At 33.0% G+C, this 19,294-nt stretch overlaps 1 protein-coding gene across 3 annotated transcripts in view; it reads right to left on the bottom strand.

Annotated features, from left to right (window-relative positions):
- Window positions 1-425: 425 nt before the first annotated feature.
- Window positions 426-19,294, bottom strand: part of LIN9 (lin-9 DREAM MuvB core complex component) — a 71,937-nt gene continuing 53,068 nt past the window's right edge. For all 3 annotated transcript variants that reach the window (XM_031967021.1, XM_031967023.1, XM_031967022.1), the window contains 10 exons: window positions 18,128-18,253; window positions 15,741-15,898; window positions 12,784-12,917; window positions 10,177-10,296; window positions 9,753-9,854; window positions 8,508-8,588; window positions 4,067-4,192; window positions 2,689-2,868; window positions 2,439-2,536; window positions 426-1,942 (listed from right to left, as the gene is read on the bottom strand). In XM_031967021.1, coding sequence (XP_031822881.1) covers window positions 1,837-1,942; window positions 2,439-2,536; window positions 2,689-2,868; window positions 4,067-4,192; window positions 8,508-8,588; window positions 9,753-9,854; window positions 10,177-10,296; window positions 12,784-12,917; window positions 15,741-15,898; window positions 18,128-18,253 — 1,231 coding nt within the window. In that variant the 3' untranslated portion in view covers window positions 426-1,836. The remainder of the gene's footprint in view (window positions 1,943-2,438; window positions 2,537-2,688; window positions 2,869-4,066; window positions 4,193-8,507; window positions 8,589-9,752; window positions 9,855-10,176; window positions 10,297-12,783; window positions 12,918-15,740; window positions 15,899-18,127; window positions 18,254-19,294) is intronic.

The following is a 19,294-nucleotide window of genomic DNA, read 5'->3' as shown; positions in this document are numbered from 1 at the left end:
AGATATAGCTAAAAGGGACTTACAACACAACATTACTGGAATTCAACAAATAACCTCTCAATGTAACTATGCTGAAGGGGACAACACTCTTTTGGACAGATGTTTTGGTTTGTTTTAAAACAGTTTCATTATTTTGGAAATAGGGAAGAACTACCCTCTTCTAATTCAACCACAATATTCGATTGTGCTTATAAAGTTTTAGAAAGACTTTAATAAATATGTGGGCAGTCTGTCTGTAGCTATGTACCAGGGCAGTAACTAATTTGCTTTTGCTATAAAATATAACAGAGGGAATCTTATTCACCAATATATGAAAAATAATTAGCCACAATCAACACTATTAAATTCTTATTTCTAAGTGACTTGCATTCTATGGTTTGCCCCACTGGAATATTTATTGTTAATGCACAATTTCAAACCTTTTCTATTTCAGGGAGTAGTTCTGTTTATTAAATAAGATTTTTAGAAAAATATCAACTTTCTTAGGTCAATTTATTTATAATTACAAATGTCACTGAGAATAAAAGATTTATGGATTTCTTAATTAACTGAATAGTTTAGCTAAATATATACTCTGCCCTAAAGTTTTGCAGTGGCACCATACCAACAAGGAATACAGAAGCATTTTTTTAAACTATACAAAATTTTCAAATTGAAAATAACCTTGTTTAAATTTTCTTTATACATTAACATACAAAAAGTCTCATTTTATGAGACATCTAAAAGAATCAAAACCACTTCTACAACTATTTCCTAAATTCCAAATCTGGAAAAAAATTTATTACACTGAAACTTTACAATACTCTATATTAAACAAAAAGAAAATTCAAATACATACTTTTTACAAGATTAACATTCCAGAATAGCCTAGGCAGGTTTTTCCTTTTTTAAAACTTTTTTTTTCCTCTGTTTCATAGCACTGGTTATTTTTGTTTTCTTTATAAAAGTCTTTATATAAGTTGTATACTATTAGATTATAACCAGTTATCTAAATTTAAAAGTTGTGCAAACAAACAAAAATATGAAAATAGTGTGTTACCAGTCATTCTTATAAATTCCAAAACAAAAGCACCTTTTGCCCTGAACTGAGGGGAAAAGACATGCCAAATCCATTCGTTGGAACTTAGCACTCTACGGTATGTTTTTTCTGCTCCTTCATTTTCCTTCAACAGATAAAAGACAAAGGCTTCTTTCATAAATTATGATAAATTAACATATTTCAAAAGCTATTAACTGATCTACAGAACTCCAGCACACTCTCAAGCATACATCATGTCCACTTTTATAGTCCATATTTTTCATCCATATTCCAGTGGCATCCTTAAAACTAGGAATTCACACACCTCATTTTATCATCTTTTGAAGACCGAGATATGGCAACCAACTAGAACAACTAAAGTTGTAGTTTTCTAGATGAAGCAACTTCCATCCATTTAGCCACTGATTCGCACCAAGACCCATTCTCTTCTCATTTTCCACTGTGAGCTGTCTGCGTGAGTTGTATTACATTCGTCCATATTTTTAAAATGGTTTATATAGTCTTTGTTGAAGTTATATTAAAATATATTCAGACATTTTCAGTTTAAAACAACTTGCTAATAAACATACGTAACTTAAGCAAAGCTCCTGTACTTGGTAAAATAAACAACAAAATAAATATAATGCTGGTCAGTAATGCTGGTTTATGAAGCAGCATGATATTTTTAAAATGCCTTTTTTTGGAGAATCTTTCTTCTTGTTTACCAGCAGATAGGTTATTTGGTGTTGAAAGCCTGTATATGGAGCAAGATTTTCCAAAACTATGTCTTGTACATTTGGAATAATTAAACTTTCTTCTCAGTCTCTGTTGGTGTTATTAGCTGCAAAGGCATGTAAGTTTCCCATCTGACTCAGGCCACTTTGAATATGTGCAACATGGATCTCAACATTATTCTGAAAACAACTAATGAAAGAAAAAACATAGTTAACTAACCACATTTCAGAATTCAAAAGAATACATTGGGGGAAAAAAAAAGTCAGAAAAGTTACTTAGGAGTTGGCCAAGAGAATGAATTGATACAAGGGAAAAATTAATTCTCTCCCATTAACACATTGGCTATAATATTACTAAAGTAATACTTGAATATGAAGATACTACTTCTATGTATACTTTATAAGTGAATCAACTTTATAAACTGAAACTTCAAAATAATTTTCAAAAAAACAGATGAAGTAGGAAGGAAACTCACTGAAACTTTTATGCAACAAAACAAAACAAAAGTATTAAATTCCTATTCTGTCAGTGAAAAGCTACTTTAAATTTATTTAAAGGATATTACATTATAAAAAAATTTAGATTCATGCACACATATCATTTTCATTAACAAATATAAAGAAATATCATGATAACTTGATATCAGAGTAAATATAAAATAAGATTAAAGTAAAAAGTTAATTACCTGATATTAGAAGCATCTATTGAACTTTTAATGTCATTTAGTGAATCTGTAAGTGATTTGAATTCAAAGGAATTCAGGTCACCTCCTTCTGCTAGACACTAAAAGATAAGGAAATATCAAACTTAACTACAACGTATTTGCTAAAATACACACACACACACACACACACAGACCTTATTAAAAACAGAATAATTTGGCAATAAAAAAATTACTCTTAGCATGAATTATGAAAATTTGCCCATTGATTTACCTTGATCTGTAATAATATCGCTGTAAGTCTAGAAATCAATTCAGTAAGATTTTCATTTTCAACACAGGGTTGCCCTGTGGATGCATTTGCGTGCCTAACAATTTCCTGTGCTTCCTCTTCACATCTGCGTCTCATATCTGTTGGCTGATCTGCAGGTTGGAGTCCTTGGTCTGGAGCAAGCTGAATGGAAAAAGAATTGACAGTTCATTTACAAGACCATAATATTGTCTACATTTCTTTTTTAAATTACAGCTACATATTTTTTTAAAAGTTGATGGGGGAAAAAAAAGTTGATGGAGAGATATGAAAATATAGTGGAAAAGGAAAAATATCTAGTGACTATACTATCTTCAACTATGATCACAATAGCTTTCTGAGAAATAAAATGCTTCTAAAAATATAATCACCATAAACTGTCTTTGGCCCTACAAAAATTCAATACAAAATCACATATTTATGGGTAAAAACTTCCAAATAAATAGAGGTTCTCTTATAATGTTATTCTGTCTCTATTCTAGTGGTATCAAACTCAGCTGGAAATTGGGTTACAAATACAAACTTAAGGATCTCTTTGGGCCCATACTGATTCAATTTTAAACTGTAATGTCATATATTATTGTAGTTTTAATTTCTTTTGTTAAATATTTTCCAATTATATTTTAAACCGAATCAGATCACACACTGCTGGCCACACATAGGCAGGCAACATGTCTGACACCTCTGTTCTAGAGAACCATTCTAGAATTTCCAGGAAAAAGAATTATTTGCTGATGGAAAGAGTTCTTCAGTACTGAGTAAGTCAGCATATAGGAGGAAAATGGATAATGACAAATAATGGAAATGTCTCTATTATAGGGTTTGGGGAACTATAATTCTTTCCCTTCACATGGTTTGAGTGAGCTGGGACTCAGGAAGTTGGAAGACGACAGCAAAAATGTTAATTTACGAAGTGAATTAGATTAACAGAAATGATTTCCTTCAAAAGCTAAAACACCCAGTTTCCAGATATTCACAAGAGTGAGCACCCTAAATTGATCTCAGTTACTGAGTAGCATAAAGTAAGAAAGGCAACTGAAAAATTTCGTCTTGAATTGTCTTATTGCAATCATATATACATATAAAATGGACAATTTTCAGAATAACCCTGTACTAAATATAGCAGAAGTACAAGAAAACAAAGTCATTATAACTAAGTGTAATTTGTTATTAATTTTGAAAATTGTGGGGAATTACATAAAAAATATAAAACATGTTCTTGTCCTCAAAAAAACTTACAAACTAATATTATTATTTCAAATGCAGAGAACATGAATGAGAAAAGGAGAAAAGGAAGAAATATGAGGCCATATCATCCAGGTTAAGAACAGGAGCAAAGTACCTCATAACAGTACTGCTGAACTTTATGTAAAACTTTATTTAGGTCCTTGTTCAGCTGTTCAAGATCTAGAACAATAGTTGCATATCTCCTCTGAAATTCAATGCTGATGGGCATGGAATAAGATTTCTGTGAAGAAAAAAAATTTTATTTTTAGAAAGCTCCTACTAAAAGAATAATGCAATCTTATACAAAAGAAGAGAAAGATTCTACTGGCATTTTGATGCTTAGATTTCCTAACAAAACCAAGGAAACTAAAAAAGCATTTTCAAAAATTAACTAAGAAGGATATCACATTTGTATGTAATTGGTCACAGGTTTACATAAAACATAAAAGTAAAATAAACCTAATGAAAAAAAACTTAAGTTTTCTCCCTTGGATTTAAAACCTGAAAAAACAAAAACACTTTGCTAACATTTTCCCCACTACTTTCAGTTCATTATTATATATATTCCCTGCCTGTCATTCAGGCCCTTGTCCACTCTTGACACACACATCTTCTGAAGTAGCTGTATTCCTTCAATGCTGAGTTTCCATTTAAAAGCATAGCTAGAACAAGTTTCCAACAGCCCTGGGATGAACCATTTATCTATATGTCTAAGTTGCCCCAAAACTGTTATACAATGGAAAGGGATGGGAGAGAAATCAAGGGGTTAAAAGGAGTAGGCATCATATTGGCTTGAATAAGGTGATTTCCCATTCATGTAGTTACCCTCATCCTTTATTTCCCTTCATTTGAACCCTTCATGCTCTCCTTTATTTCCCCCCCAATAATGCTTCTATCTCTTTAGATGCTTCTTCAATAATCCCTATCACACCTATATTCTCTTTCATTGGTCTGCATCTGTTCCCATCTTTACACATAATGATCTTTTTGGTCCACTAGTAGTATTTTCTGTATTATTTTACAAGCTCTTAATCCTATAATTGTAGTATTAAGGCCTACAAGATTACAAAACAGATGGCTCGTGAACTTTAGAAAGAATGTGGTGATTAGTTGAAGTCAAACATGGCTTCACTAAGAATGCATCTAATTTTTGCCAAACAGTTCAATTTCCTTTCTTGATGGGTAGATCAAATGTTTTATCTTGACATCCGCAAACCCCTTAACTCTTATAATATATTTGTGGATAACATGATGAAATGTGGGCTAGATGACAGGATGATTACATGGATTCAGAACGGAGTTAACACTAGCCCCAAAGAGGGCTGATTACATATAAATGACTTTGGAGGGAGATCTGTAGTGGAGTGTCATAGGACTGGCCTTTCCTGTTCAACAATTCTATCAATGGTTTGGATGAAGACATAGAAGGGATATTCATCAAATCTTCAAGGGGAAGAGTTAATATGACAGATGATAGAATCAAGATTCAGAATGGTTGACAGGCTGGAACAAACCAACATGATGAAATTAAACAGGGCTAAATATAGGACAGGTGACCATTAAGTAATGAGACTCATTTTTAACAAACATACCAGAACTTAAATATTCAAATGAGTGCTGTCCCCTTCAAAGTAGTTACCTTGGGAGGCTTTATACTTTTTCCAACGATGCTGCCATTGTTCAAAACACTTTTGGAATTCCTCTTTTGAAATTGCCTTCAGAGTTTGCAGCACATTCTTTTGAAAATCTTCAATGATGGCAAATCTTTGTCCTTTGAGGGTGGATTTGAGTTTTGGGAAAAATCATTCGGAGTCAAGTCTGATGAATAAGTTGGGTAATACCATTTTTGTTCACAAATGAGGTGTTACTATAAAGTAATGAGACTGATTTTCTTGGGTGGCTCTGAAGGCAAACATCTCCAAGTCCTACATTTTAGGTTCAACCAATTAACTATACAAATACAGGATGGGAAAGAAACTGGCTTGGCAGCAGTTTACATGAAAAAGCTCTGAGGTTTTTAAATTGACCATAAGCTTAAAATGGGCCAAAAGCAGGATAAGGCTACTAAGAAAGCTAGTGCAATCTTGGGTTGAATGAAGTATAGTATTCAGCTCATGGGAAATAATAATCCCACTGTACTTTGTGTTGAAGTATAATGTCCTCAATTTTGGATGTCACATTTTAAGAAAGATATTTACAAACTATAGACTAACAAGCCCAATGAGAGAAGGCCTAAGAAACCATGTTATAAATAAGCAATAGTTCAAAGAATTAGGGAAATTTAGTCTGAAGAAAAGACTAAGGGGAGACAGAACAGCTATTTCTAAATATTAAAGGATTGTCGCAGAGGAGATAGTAGATTTGTTCTGTTGCTCCCTCCAAAAAGCAGAAGTAGAACCAGTGGGAAAGCTGATGGGAAGGAAGTTATAAGGAGGCACATTCTATTTCAACCTTAAGAAAGAACTTTCTAATAACTAAGGCTATTAAACAAAAGAAATTAGGGTGATAATTGCATTGTTAAGTAGTGAGTTAGACATAACTGGAAATATGTGATAGAGACCGAATCAGTCATGAATGCATAGAAAGGATTTCTCCATAGATAAGAGGAAGAACAAATGATGTCAAATATCCCTTCTAATTCTAAGTTTATGATTCTGATCTCTGTCCTGCCAATTGACTTGCCTTCTAATGGAGACTATATTTATTCTGGGAGCAGAGGAGTTGGATAAACAAGTTTGAACTTGTGCCTTCTAACTTCCCTTTCAGGACAGAAGGAGTGATACTTGTTGTAAAAGTATCCCTTCTAGGTACATAGTTGGTCATGACACCACCTAAACTGCCTCCAGAATAAATCAAGCTTCCACTCAAAGGAAAAGACCAGCTGAGAGCTCCAACAACCTAGCTCAATGTCCTCCCTGGAGTCCTCATGGCCAAGGTACACTGCCACCAGAGATCTACTTGAGCAAAACTGAAAGAGGAAACATGGACTTAACACCACAAGGATTTAGGAGCCTGGGAAAGACATCAGGGAGTTCTGCCAGCAAATTTAAAGTTGTTTTATAAAGATGGGATAGATGAAGAACAGTTGGGAAGAAATTTGATTCTGATGGGGATTATTAGAGCTATCTAAAAGAGTACTGGGGAAAACATAGGAGAGAGGTAAATGTTTATTTTAAGTTTAGAGATATTTAAACATTTACAGATTTTGATTAAAAAAAAAAAAAAGACTATGAAATGGAAAGTCACCTTATATTCAGGCCAGTATAATAGATATGTCAACCTTTTTCAGTTCACAATATACTTTGACGTAAATGGTAGGTTGAGGCAATGTAGTGTGAACAGTGTAAAACAAGGAGTCTGGAGACCCAAGTTCTATATTTTGCATTGACACTAACTAACTATAATTATGGGCAAGCTGGCTTATCTTTCTTGAACTGTTTTTCATCGGTGAAATGTAAGTGTTTGATTAGATCAGGGGTTCAGAATTTTTTTTTTTTTTTGGTCACAGACCTCTCTACTTCCCCCCACTTTTGGCCATCTGGTGAAGTCTTTGGGCCCCTTCTCAGAATATTTGTGAATGCATAAAATAAAACACACAGAATTACAAAGGAAACCAAACATACTCATATAGTTATATCAAGATATTGAATGGAAATAGTTCCAGACTCAGGTTTAGAATCCCTGGGCTAGATTATCTTTACCACCCCTTTTAGCTCTACATACAATTATATGGATGTATGAAGAAGAATTCTAGCAGACTCACTAATTTATAGAGCTGGAAGGATTCTTAAGAGATCATCAGGTCCAAGCCCCTCATTTTATAGATAAGGAAAATGCCCAAAGTTATACAGGCAGTGTCAGAGAGTTTTTCCCCTATACTGCACTATGTCTCTCAATATGACCCACTGTTCCACCAGCTGCCTCCACTGAATTACATATAGAAATGTTGTTGCAGTTTTCTTAAATTTTTCTTCATGTAAAAATTTTTTAAAGTATCAGTTATCTCTCACTGTACAAAAATTTGGAGGGCAAATTTAAATTTGTAAAATCAATAAAATAGGGGATAAACTGTGTATTGTTGGAAGATTTCAGAACAGCTATTGTCTATCAATTCTATAAGGAGAAATTATTTTTTGTTGTTTTATAGCTAACCATTTTTAAAATGGAAAGCTAGCTTCCCTTCTTCTGGATGTTGTTCTATGCAGATGAACCAGCATCAACTAAAGGAAGTGACCAGCTTCTTGTCACTATGAGTGAAGTGAGCCAGAACTCCCACTAGCATGGAGAAAATAAATTTCCAGGTGCCAATAATACCTCATTTTCCCCAATTCCCATTTAAATATGAAATCGATGGGAAAATGGGGTTTCACTTTTAGAATTTCATTTTATGGTAAATCTGCCCAAAACATACCTGCTGTATTTTGTAAGACATTAATATTAAACAAGAACTCATAAAACATAATTTATTTAAACATTTTCTTAATTAAAAAATCCTTGTAAATAGCAAAGTTCAGTATTTTAAATTCAAACAAACTAAGAGCTGAAAAGGTCCTTACCAATTTTTCTGCTTCTGTGTTCATTTCCCTTAATTTCTTGATGTGCTCTTTCTTAATCATAAGAATTTTTGATAATCTAGTCTACAGACCAAAAAAGAAGAAATATTTTTGATATGAAAAATATACTGAAAACAAAAATGAAATGTCTTTTGTTTATTATCAAAGGCCTGATACAATGATAAATTTTTAAAAGCATCAGATTTCCAATTTTTTACTCAGTAATTTTAAACAGTGGATTTTGGTACTTCTTAGCAAGACACAAAGACATAAGGCATCAGATTTTTTCTACATTTTTTTCCAAACTGAGATGAAATTATAGTTAGAAAATTAAGGAAAAGATGTTAGCATCAAAGAGAATAGCTAGCATTTAAAAAACTGTTGCCTGATGTCAGAATATGTTAAAAATAATGAATATGAGTATTCACATAAAAATATAATATTGACATTTTGATCGTTACCATGCAAAGGGAAATAATAAAAGATTTAGTTCTTTTTATATAAGCTTGTTTCATTGTAACTCACCCCATCTACCTGTTAAAAATCAGATTAGACCCTCTTTTAAAAATACGCTAATATATGTTACACATTGCATGAACTTTTAAATGATCAGAGTCTCTACTATAAAGACAGGTCATTAGTCAACCAATACATTTAATGCTATATCACTTATGTTTTGGTTAACACAAATATTTCAGTTACAAATGTGGGCTATATTCTTTCCATGAGAATCAAACTTGCATGTGGATACACATAAAATACAAGTCTCTCTCTTGTTGGGGAATCCTAATTTAAAGTTCCCTAATTTTCACAAGCAACTAAATTTTAATGTCATAACTATTTGTCATTATGTGAACATCAGAGTTGTAATGTACCACTGTAATGGTTATCTTGTCTACTTGAGCTCAAAGTTAAAGTGCTGTTTTCAAAAACTTCAAATGGATAAGGATCATACGATATATATAACCCATTTGATTGTTCAGACTCATACTACTTCAAAAAGCCAATACTAAATTTAAATATCAAAGTCACTATAAAAGCTTTTAATTTATACTTTATTGGAAGTTAAAATAAGAGAACTTAGGATTAGTATGTGTTGTCCAAAAAAACCCAAAAAGCCAATAGAATAAATTTATTTTGATACCATTTTGAGTATGAAATGATATTAAAACATTCAGTTATAATAATCATAAAATAAAACCTGAGAAAAAAATATTTGCTGCTCACCCCACTTAAAGGAATACTTACTACTTGGATAAGGAATTCCACGGGAAAACCACCTAATGTTTCAGTATCTGAACCTGGAAGTTTGCTTCTCCATGGTGACTGTCCTAATAAAGGATCATTATCCTACAAAAAAAAGGGGGGGTGAGGGTGAGAGGGAGTTGAGATAATTTGACAACTTGCTGCTCAAAAGAAAGTATCTTAATTTTTGGTATTTTAGACATAGAACAAATTTCATTATAATAAATCCCATGTCACTGAAATTTTAATACAATGAAAATATTTCTAAGCGCTTCCTAACTAATTTCAAATTTTGTATTATGGAATAAAATAATTTGGTTAACTTATTATGACATACCATCTATATTCTTTAATAGTGTACACTGAATTACTAAAATCCAACAACATAAATATAAAACACCAGCAGAATTTTCAAAATATCACTTACTGTAATGGGTGATTGGAGAGGAGGAGTGTAATGTAACCGTGGTGGAGTCATGAAAAATCGAGAAGGTCGTTGTTTTTGTCCAAAGGCTGCAATCGGCATTGTTTCATGAGGCTCATTACTCTTTTGAGAGAGGAAAAATGCTTCATGTTAATTTCCATTAAAGTTCAAAACATACTACCACTAATTTAAGTTTCACAGAATTAATATTAGTATGTAATCCGCATGCTAATTAAGTCATAAGTTCAATAAATTAAACTTTAAAGATCAAAAGTTTAACTCCCAAGAGTTTGAAAACCATACTTTTTGGAGATAAGAAGGTGCATAAACTAAAATGGGATTAGGGATTAGGCCATCTGAAAAGTTCATTAGAAAATTTAAGTTTGACATAGAGGTGTTCTATGCCAACATTCAGAATTTTGGATATAGCTATTTTTCTAATGAAAACCAAAGAGGTTTTTTGTCTAAGGAAGATTATTTGATAGTTCTATTACATGGATAAAAGAAATCCTTTCTTGAAAGGAAAATTTAAAGACAGTATGTAACACAAATTTAATGATTTGTAATGTTATAATAGCAATTATAATAGTGATTTTTAAAAAATGCAATAATCAAAGCCTCTTCTCCTTGTAACAGCAGATGAGTAAAGCCTTCCAAATAGCTAAGTAGAATGATTTACTTTCTGAAAACATGGTTATTTTCTTCTCTCAATTTTTTGTTTCAAAGGTTAAATAATCTATTTCATAAAAGACAAATTCATGTCCTTGACTTTTATCAATGTTGTAACCAAGAACTAAATACAGCACCAGGCTGAAAATTGATCTTTCAACTTACAGCATAATGCTTAGCAGCATAAAAAAAGCAACAGCTACACTCTCTTTTTTGGGGAGGAGGGTACATGTGATTACAATAATAGGAGACTCTGCCAATGCAGAGTGGCAATTTATTTTTAACTTAAGAGAGTTGCTTGGATCATTGGCTTTCTTTGAGTCTCAGCTAACGTCCACCTTCTGCAAGAAGCCTTTCCCAATTCTTCTTCATCTTAGTGCCTTCCTTCTGAGATTTTTTCCAATTTAAACAGTCTATATCTTGTTTGAATGTTGTTTCCTTAATTATAACACAAACTGCTTGAGAGCAGAGACTGAATTGTGATTGTTTGGTTTTCGCCTTTTTTTGTAATCCAAAGCTTAGCACAATGCTTGGAAGATAGTAGATAATCTATAGTTGTTGATAGTTCATTCCTAAGAAAGGCAAACTACAATTATTTTAGTTATTTGAAATCAATTCATTCCAAATTACTTTTAAGGACTATTAACGTGGAGATTTTTTTTTTTTTTTGAATAAGTAATATAGGGCAGCTAGGAGCACAGTGGATAGAGCACCAGTCCTGAAGTCAGGAGGACCTGACTCAGACACTTAACACTTCCTGGCTGTGTGACCCTGGGCAAGTCACTGAACCCCAATAGCCTTAGCAAAAAAGGGAGGGAGGAAGGGAAGAAGGAAAGAAGGGAGGGAAGAAGGAAGGGAGGGAGGAAGGGAGAGAGGAAGGAAGGAAGAGAAGAAGAAAGGAAGGAAGGAAGGAAGGAAGGAAGGAAGGAAGGATGTGAGGGAGGGAGAGATGGAGGGATGGGGAGAGGGAGGAAGGAAGGGAGGGAGGGAGGAAGGAAGGGAGGGAGGGAGGGAAGAAGGGATGGGGGGAGGGAGGAAGGGAGAAAGGAAAAGAGGAATAATATAATGATCATAGATGTTCATAATATATTAATATAAATATTAATTAATATAAAGTTGCAAATTAACCGTGATCATGAAACAATGAGTACTTGACCATTAAATCAGAAGATTTGTACTTGGGCCCAACCTGCCCATTAATTTAACTCTATGATCTTGGATATATTAAGAATACAGACAGGAACTAGACTTATGATTTCACTGAAATAGGGAATTCCCTGGAAGGAAAGTCCCCATCAATGAAAGTCAGGCCTTTCTATCTCAGGGAGCTACCTAGAGCAGTGAGAGGTTGAGTGATTAGCACAGGGTCATACAGCCAGGATATATCTGGGGCAGAAGTTGAACCCAGGCTTTCCTGGATCCAAAGTCAGCTTCCTACTCTGTAAGTCACAATGCTTCTCTCTGGATGTATTACCTGTCTTCATGACTCACTTCCCTCATCTGCAAAATATAAACAAAAACCAAACCATACTGTTCCTCATTTCTGAGAATAAGAAACAAGATACAGGATAGCATTTTTTAAAAATGGAGGGATCTACACAAATACAAGGTACTTTTATTCTCAAAGATATTCATGAAGTCATTATAGCATTTACATATATAAACCCAACTTTGGTTAATGGGACACAACTGGAACTTAACTATCCACCCAAAGTAACTTCGGAACTACAGAGAGTTCAAGTGTGATTCAGGAGTGAGGTGATTCTCTGATGATCCCTACCCCTCCATCTCTGTAATTCCATGCAGTCTCAAAGATCAGGACTATGAATCACTAGTCACCTTTCCCATGCATTCTCAAAGTTGAAATATAATTTTTGTGAATATTTTATACACTATTTAATATAAAGTCACATTCAAAATTATACTAGAAATATCACTCACCAGAACTTCATAATCAGGGACAGTATGGGTTCCAAGTCCTGCTCTATCAAATGTAACTCTATAAGTAGCATTAAGTGTGTCTACAGCATCTATCTGTCCAGTAAAGAGGCCATCATGAACACCACGCAATCGTGCTGAGAAAAGAAATAAAGATATAATAATGGTTGGATGACTTCTGGTAAATAACATGCACTTTCTTTTTCTTTTTAAATTTTCAACAGTATCCTATTTTTCCAAATACATGTACATATAACCCATTTTAAAAATACAAGATACGTTTTTCAACATTCATTTTTGTAAGACTTTGTATTCCAAATTTTTCTCCCTCTCTTCTTTATCTTCCTCTTCCTCAATAAAATACCTATCTACTTTATGGAGTTTACAATTTAGTCAGGGGTATGAGACACATACAGAAAAAAATACGAATGTTTTTTATAAGTATACATACAGAAAAAATACAAATATATGAGAAGAATATAGAGTGCTACTGAAGTATGATGTCTGATATTTCACAGTGAAACAGAGTTCCACTGATAATTTTCCATGAATTCAAATATACTGTGGGAATCAAACAAAACCAAATGTAAATTTGATTTTCATTTATAGATATGAAATAACTCTACAAAAATTATAAGATTCTAGTAGTACTAAAAGAAGCTTTTTCTATATGGAATGTTATGTTGAACTGAGTGATCTGTGTCAACAATAGCCTGGATTTCAAGATTGACAGGTCCTCTAACACCTATCTTAAATCTTTAGTACACATATACTCATTATTGATACTTCCTTGTCTTCTCTCACTTCTCTTTGTCCTCCTGTCCTTTCAAAACAGGTTCCCATCTGAAGATTATATCCAAGAGTACTGAGAAATTAGATGAATTGTCCCAAGTTGTACAAGTCAGCATTTGGCAGAGCAGGGTCTTGAATACAGGTCCTCCAGTCTCTCTGGAGAGTACTCTAACCATTATGATACACTAATTAATAACTGATTCTCATCCTTTGCCCAAAAATCTCTATTCAATTTGTCCTAAAACAACTTTCCTCTAGAATAATCCTTCCCCTAATATCTACCTGGAAACCTCTGTATAAAACACAACAGGTTTATCTCCTTCAGAAAATGCTTTCTGATGAATACTATCTATTCTCTAATCTCAATGCAATCATTAACCTACTTTTTCTTTTCAAAAACACATTTGTTAATTATTAAATTTTTATTCAAATATACTTAGATCAAATATTTGTCTCCTAATCTCTATTTGATGGTATAGTTTAATTCAACTTAGGTATGTTTTGTGGTACTTCTATAAAGTCACTGGCACACATCAGAGGAATCTGCACAAAGCTATATTAAACTAATAGAATAATTAACTAAATCATTTACTATTTATTATTCAACTACTAAGAAGTAACTGTTTCTAGTTTCAAGCCTTAAGAAAGCACCACTTGTTAATGAAATATATGTTAATTAGAAATTAATTTATTAGGATTAGAAAATAACAGGATGGAAAAAACCTAAAATAATTTTGTAAGCTATTTAAGAAGTCTTGAGTGATTTGGTAAATGCTAAGAAATTCTAAATTTCATCTTAGTGTCAATATTTATTAGTTTCTTAAATTTTATTTTGAAATAAATTGAATATACAGTTAACCCTCAACATTCACGTTTAAACTTTCATGATTTTAAGCATTTGCATGATTTTGTTTGCAATCTCATTTTCACTTTAATAATGGTAACTGTACATATTCACAGCTATGCAAAGTAGAGAAAAAATGAAAGAGAAAACACATACAAAGTTTGTGGAGTAGTAGTTGGTATCCTACTGGGCACTTCATTGGTTTTGTTCACCCTATTGTTATAAAGAGCTCTTTGTGCATCTAATGCTTAGTTTTATTGTTTGCTTTTAAAATTAAGTTTTGTGTTGCAATTATGCCCCTAAAATGTAGTGCAAATCCTTTGGACTCTAAGCACAAGGGTGCAGAGTCAGTAATGTGGCTTAATAAGAAAATCAAGTTACTAGATAAACTTCTTGCTGGAATAGTTTTGGCTACTGTCACCTAGAAGATCCTTAAGGATCTCAAACAGCATGTGAAGCAAATGTCAATAATGGATGATTTCAAACTGGTAAGATCCTCATGGTTTCCAATGCCATCCACCAGGCATGAAAGTCAGTGTCAGAGATGATGTTACGACCTTATCAATCTTGGCAACTTCTGATGCAACCATTAAAGGCCCAGAAACATTTTTCTAGGTTTTCAGAGTGGCCAGGGTAGAGAGGTTTTGGCAGTATAGGATATCATACAATATTCTCATGATGTGATTTGACACAGTGAAAGGCAAGATGGAAGTTAAAAACTGTTTTCATTTTGACAATTTTATTTGCCGCACAGTATTAATTGTACTAAAGATTTCATGTGTTTGAAAAGTTAATATTATCTGAAATCAAAGTTGTTGTTTTTTTAATTGAGATGTTAGCATAAAAGGCCACAAAATTCTAGGGAATTACTAGTGAGAAAACATTTTATATGTTGTCAATTTTATTTTGTATATTGCATTTTATGGATTATTTTGTGGTTACTGCATTAGGAAAGTGCACACTGTCAGAATTAATGTGTTGTTATAAAGAACTGTATGCATAAAAGCGTATTTTCAGGAATTTCTAGTGAAAGATTAAATTTTTGGTAGCTGTGAAAAAATTTCCCATAGGTTCAATGTTTCAATATTTGCAAGTTTTACTTTCTATGAACATTACTTCCATGAAAATTGATAAATGATTATAATTTTTTCTTGATAACTAAAAATCATATGTCCAAAATGAAGTAGTCTATCTTCAATAAGTATTGCCAAATTTGTGAGCTTTAGCTTTTAATTTATAAATAGCTGCTCAGTTCATGCTCTTCCTAATACATTTTCAGATAATCTCTTTTTTTGGAGTATGGTGGATCTACTCTCTCTCTTACCTGTGACTTTTGTCCCAATAACCAAGGGGAGAGGAATCTCATCTGGAAGATCTTTGAACTGGGACACATCTGCAACCTTCCTTTGTTGTAGGAGCCGAATTTTTTGCCGTTTCTGCTTTAATGCTGCTCGTTCCTCCTCAAAAAATGCTGAAGAACACCTAGGATACATCATTAGGTTAGCTAAATTGAATCCTGCTTATTTAATTCAAATTCTGACCTCCAAACCATGTCCTTATTAGGCCTCTTGTTCAACTTCATTCACAAAAAGAATGACCTTTCATATTTAAAAGGCACTTTTAAGGTCTTTAAAAACAGTTATCTCTGAGGCATCTAGGTGGTGCAGTGGATAAAGCACCAGCCCTAAAGTCAGGAGGATCTGAGTTTAAATCTGATCTCAGACACATAACTCTTCCTAGCAGTGTGATTCTAGGCAAGTCACTTAACCCCCAATTGCCTCAGCAAAACAACAAAACAAAGCCATTATATCTCACTATATTGAGCAATAAGAAGGCTAGGCCTACGGATTATCTATATTTTTTATATAATTTAAAGCAGGAAAGTGATTTATCCAACATCCTTTGAAGTCTAAAATGCCTACTTCAGTTTTCTTTAAAAAAAAAAAAATGTGCTATGTCTCTCAGGAGTGAGGGGTCATAAATACACTTACATCATACTGTTAGAATGAAAAGAAAAATTTGTCGTATTTCAAAGTATGAAATGTTTTATCTGAAATAAAAATTAAAACTTTAAGTAACTAACTCGGTGTCTAAAGTCTGGCTGCCTCCTATGCTCAAATACTTTGGTAAACTCAAAAAACAATGAATCTTACTATTAGTGGTAGATAGGCAAATGATTCAACTTTATACTCATAAGAACACACCCAAAAGAAAGAGGGGATATGGTGGCCTGATGATGCTACAAAGCGGTATTAACAAAATTGATAAGAATGATGACAGCAGACAATAAAGGAGCAAGAAGACAGATCATGTGAGTTAATACGAAAGTAGTTAATATGGAAGTGAGATTAATTTTATATTAACAATATATAGAAAATGGGCAGCTAGGTAGCACAATGAATAGAGCACCAGCCTTAAAGTCAGGAGGATTTGAGTTCAAATTTGACCTCATACACTTAATACTTCCTAGCTGTGTGACCCTGGGCAAGTTACTTAACCCCAATTACATCAGCCAAAAATATATACATATAAATAGGTAGATAGATAAATGAATGAATAAAATGAATAAATAAATAAATAACATGTGGAGATTTAGAATTTGCAAAGCATTTTACAGATATTATTTCATTTGATCTCCACAAAAATCCTGGGAAGGAGTTGCTATTAGTACCTTCATTTTACAGAAGAGAAAATGGAGGTTATAAGTGACTTGCCTGGGATGGTACAGCTAATAAATATCTGAGGCTTTAAGGATTTCAACTCAGGTCTTCCTAATTTCAGGTTCAGAGACCTGTTCACTGAACAAGTTAATTAATTCCACAACAATTTTATTTCAAAATATTTGAGAATCACAGAGAGACAGATAGGGAAGAGAGACAGAGAAGAAAGAAAGAAAAAAAGTGTTTCTGTAAATATTTTTGAAGACAAAGAACAATAAGAAAACATTAACAACTTGATAAAGAATTATAAAATTTATATCTAGGGGTAATTAGATGATGCATGGATAGAGCAGTGGCCCTGGAATCAGGAGGACTTAAGTTCCAATCTGGCCCTCAGGCACTTAACACTTACTAGTTGAGTGATCCTGGGCAAGTCATTTAATCCCAATTGCTTCCCAAAAAAACCAAAAAAAAAAAAAAAAAAAAACCCCAAAACAAAACTACAACAAAATTTATGTCTGTAATTCTGATATACAATTTAAGAAAGCCAAATTGTACCTTAATTAGCCAAATCAAATAGACTTAATAGACTTCAGTTTTCCCCCTAGTTATATGGAGAAATTTCTCTGTACAATAATTCTTTATGGATAATACAAAAACAATAAGGATTAAAGCTTCTAAAAACAATAAAATTGGCATAAAATTTTCCTACTTAAAAAAAAAATTGTACCATAAAAAGTCAAGATTCACTTAAGGTATTTAGTAAGAGTAAAATGAAAAAAGATACTTGTGGGAAAGATTAAATCAAAATTCTTCAAAAGATAAAGAACTCCAGAAAAGCTAGTAATAGGCAGCATCATATATCAAGGTAATCTTTTGTCAGGAGTTCTCATAATGTTACTTGTAATATTTAAGCTAAAGTTAATAAAACATTTAGCAGATAAGAACATAATCTTAAAGTTAGTAGTATGGTGTGGATCATTACACATAACAGTTATAATAATAACTAATCAATTTAAAACTAAACAAAAAATCACAACTACATTTTTACCTCCGTGGTTTTCCCATCAGTCGTCTAATTTTTCCCCATTCCACTCTTGTTAACTTTCGAGTCTTCAGATTAGGAAAAGATTCTTTCAGACAGACACAAAAGTCATTATCTCCTTCAAATAGTGGTCTGTTAAAACAAAGGTGGTATTTTAATAAGTTTCGAGCAACTGGCTATTTTCTTAAAATAAATTAAAAGCATACTCTTTCTAGGATCATTCTGTTGGTTAAGTCCTAAACTTTTCATTATAAAAATAACTGCTATTGCTACAGTTTCTATGTTATTAATAACAGTAACTAGCATAATGCAGTGTGTTAAGATTTGAGAAGCACTTGGGAATAACTCATTTGATGCTCACAACAACCATGCGAGGCAGCTGCTCATTTGTCAGATGAGGAGAGGCAGAGTTTGTGAGACTTGTTTCAGGATCACTTGGCAAAGAAAATGTCTGAATAAATTACCCCAAATGCTATTCCTTAAGCTCTATTAGTCACTGGCTTTTATTATGTTCAACTCCAAAGCTGCCCAGGAATTGCAATATTAACAAAGGAGATACCATGACAGACCAGGTTCAGTGGTTTTCTGCTCTTCTGTGATCTCTCTGGGTCACCTTTCCCCGGAGTTTTCATGGCACAGGCAATGGAGCAGTTTGCCATTTCCTTCTCCGGTGGATTAAGGCAACAGAGGTTATGTGACTTAGGAAGGTCATGTAACTAGTAAGTGGCTGAGGATGGATTTGAACTCGGGTCTTCCTGACTCCAAGTTTAAGGCTCGCTCCACTGAGCCATACCTACCTGCTTCCTAGACCAGACCACTAATTTAAAATTAACTATAAATATATTTCACATGTGCCCTTGCAGAAAGCATATAATTCCTGATTTAAGGATCATGTCTTAGATTAGTTATGAAATCAATGAAATCCTTAGACGTGAGGAGAGTCAACTTCAAAACTGCTTGACGTCCAGTTAATCAACAACTATTTACTTGTTTAACAAGTCTACGCTTAATACACAGATACTGTGGTAGGTACTGGAGAAACAAAAACAAAAAAGAAATAGGTCCTGACTTTGTGCAGCTTATATTTTATTAGAGTTAATAATATATCCATGTCTAAATATAATAGAAAATAAAGATATAAGCAGAATAACTTTTGGGGAGCTGGGGGGAAAA

The sequence above is a fragment of the Sarcophilus harrisii genome, chromosome 4 (genome assembly GCF_902635505.1).
Source record: "Sarcophilus harrisii chromosome 4, mSarHar1.11, whole genome shotgun sequence".
Lineage (NCBI taxonomy): Eukaryota > Metazoa > Chordata > Mammalia > Dasyuromorphia > Dasyuridae > Sarcophilus > Sarcophilus harrisii.
The sequence above is the reverse complement of the archived record's forward strand: the minus strand, read 5'-3'. Positions and strand labels throughout refer to the sequence as shown.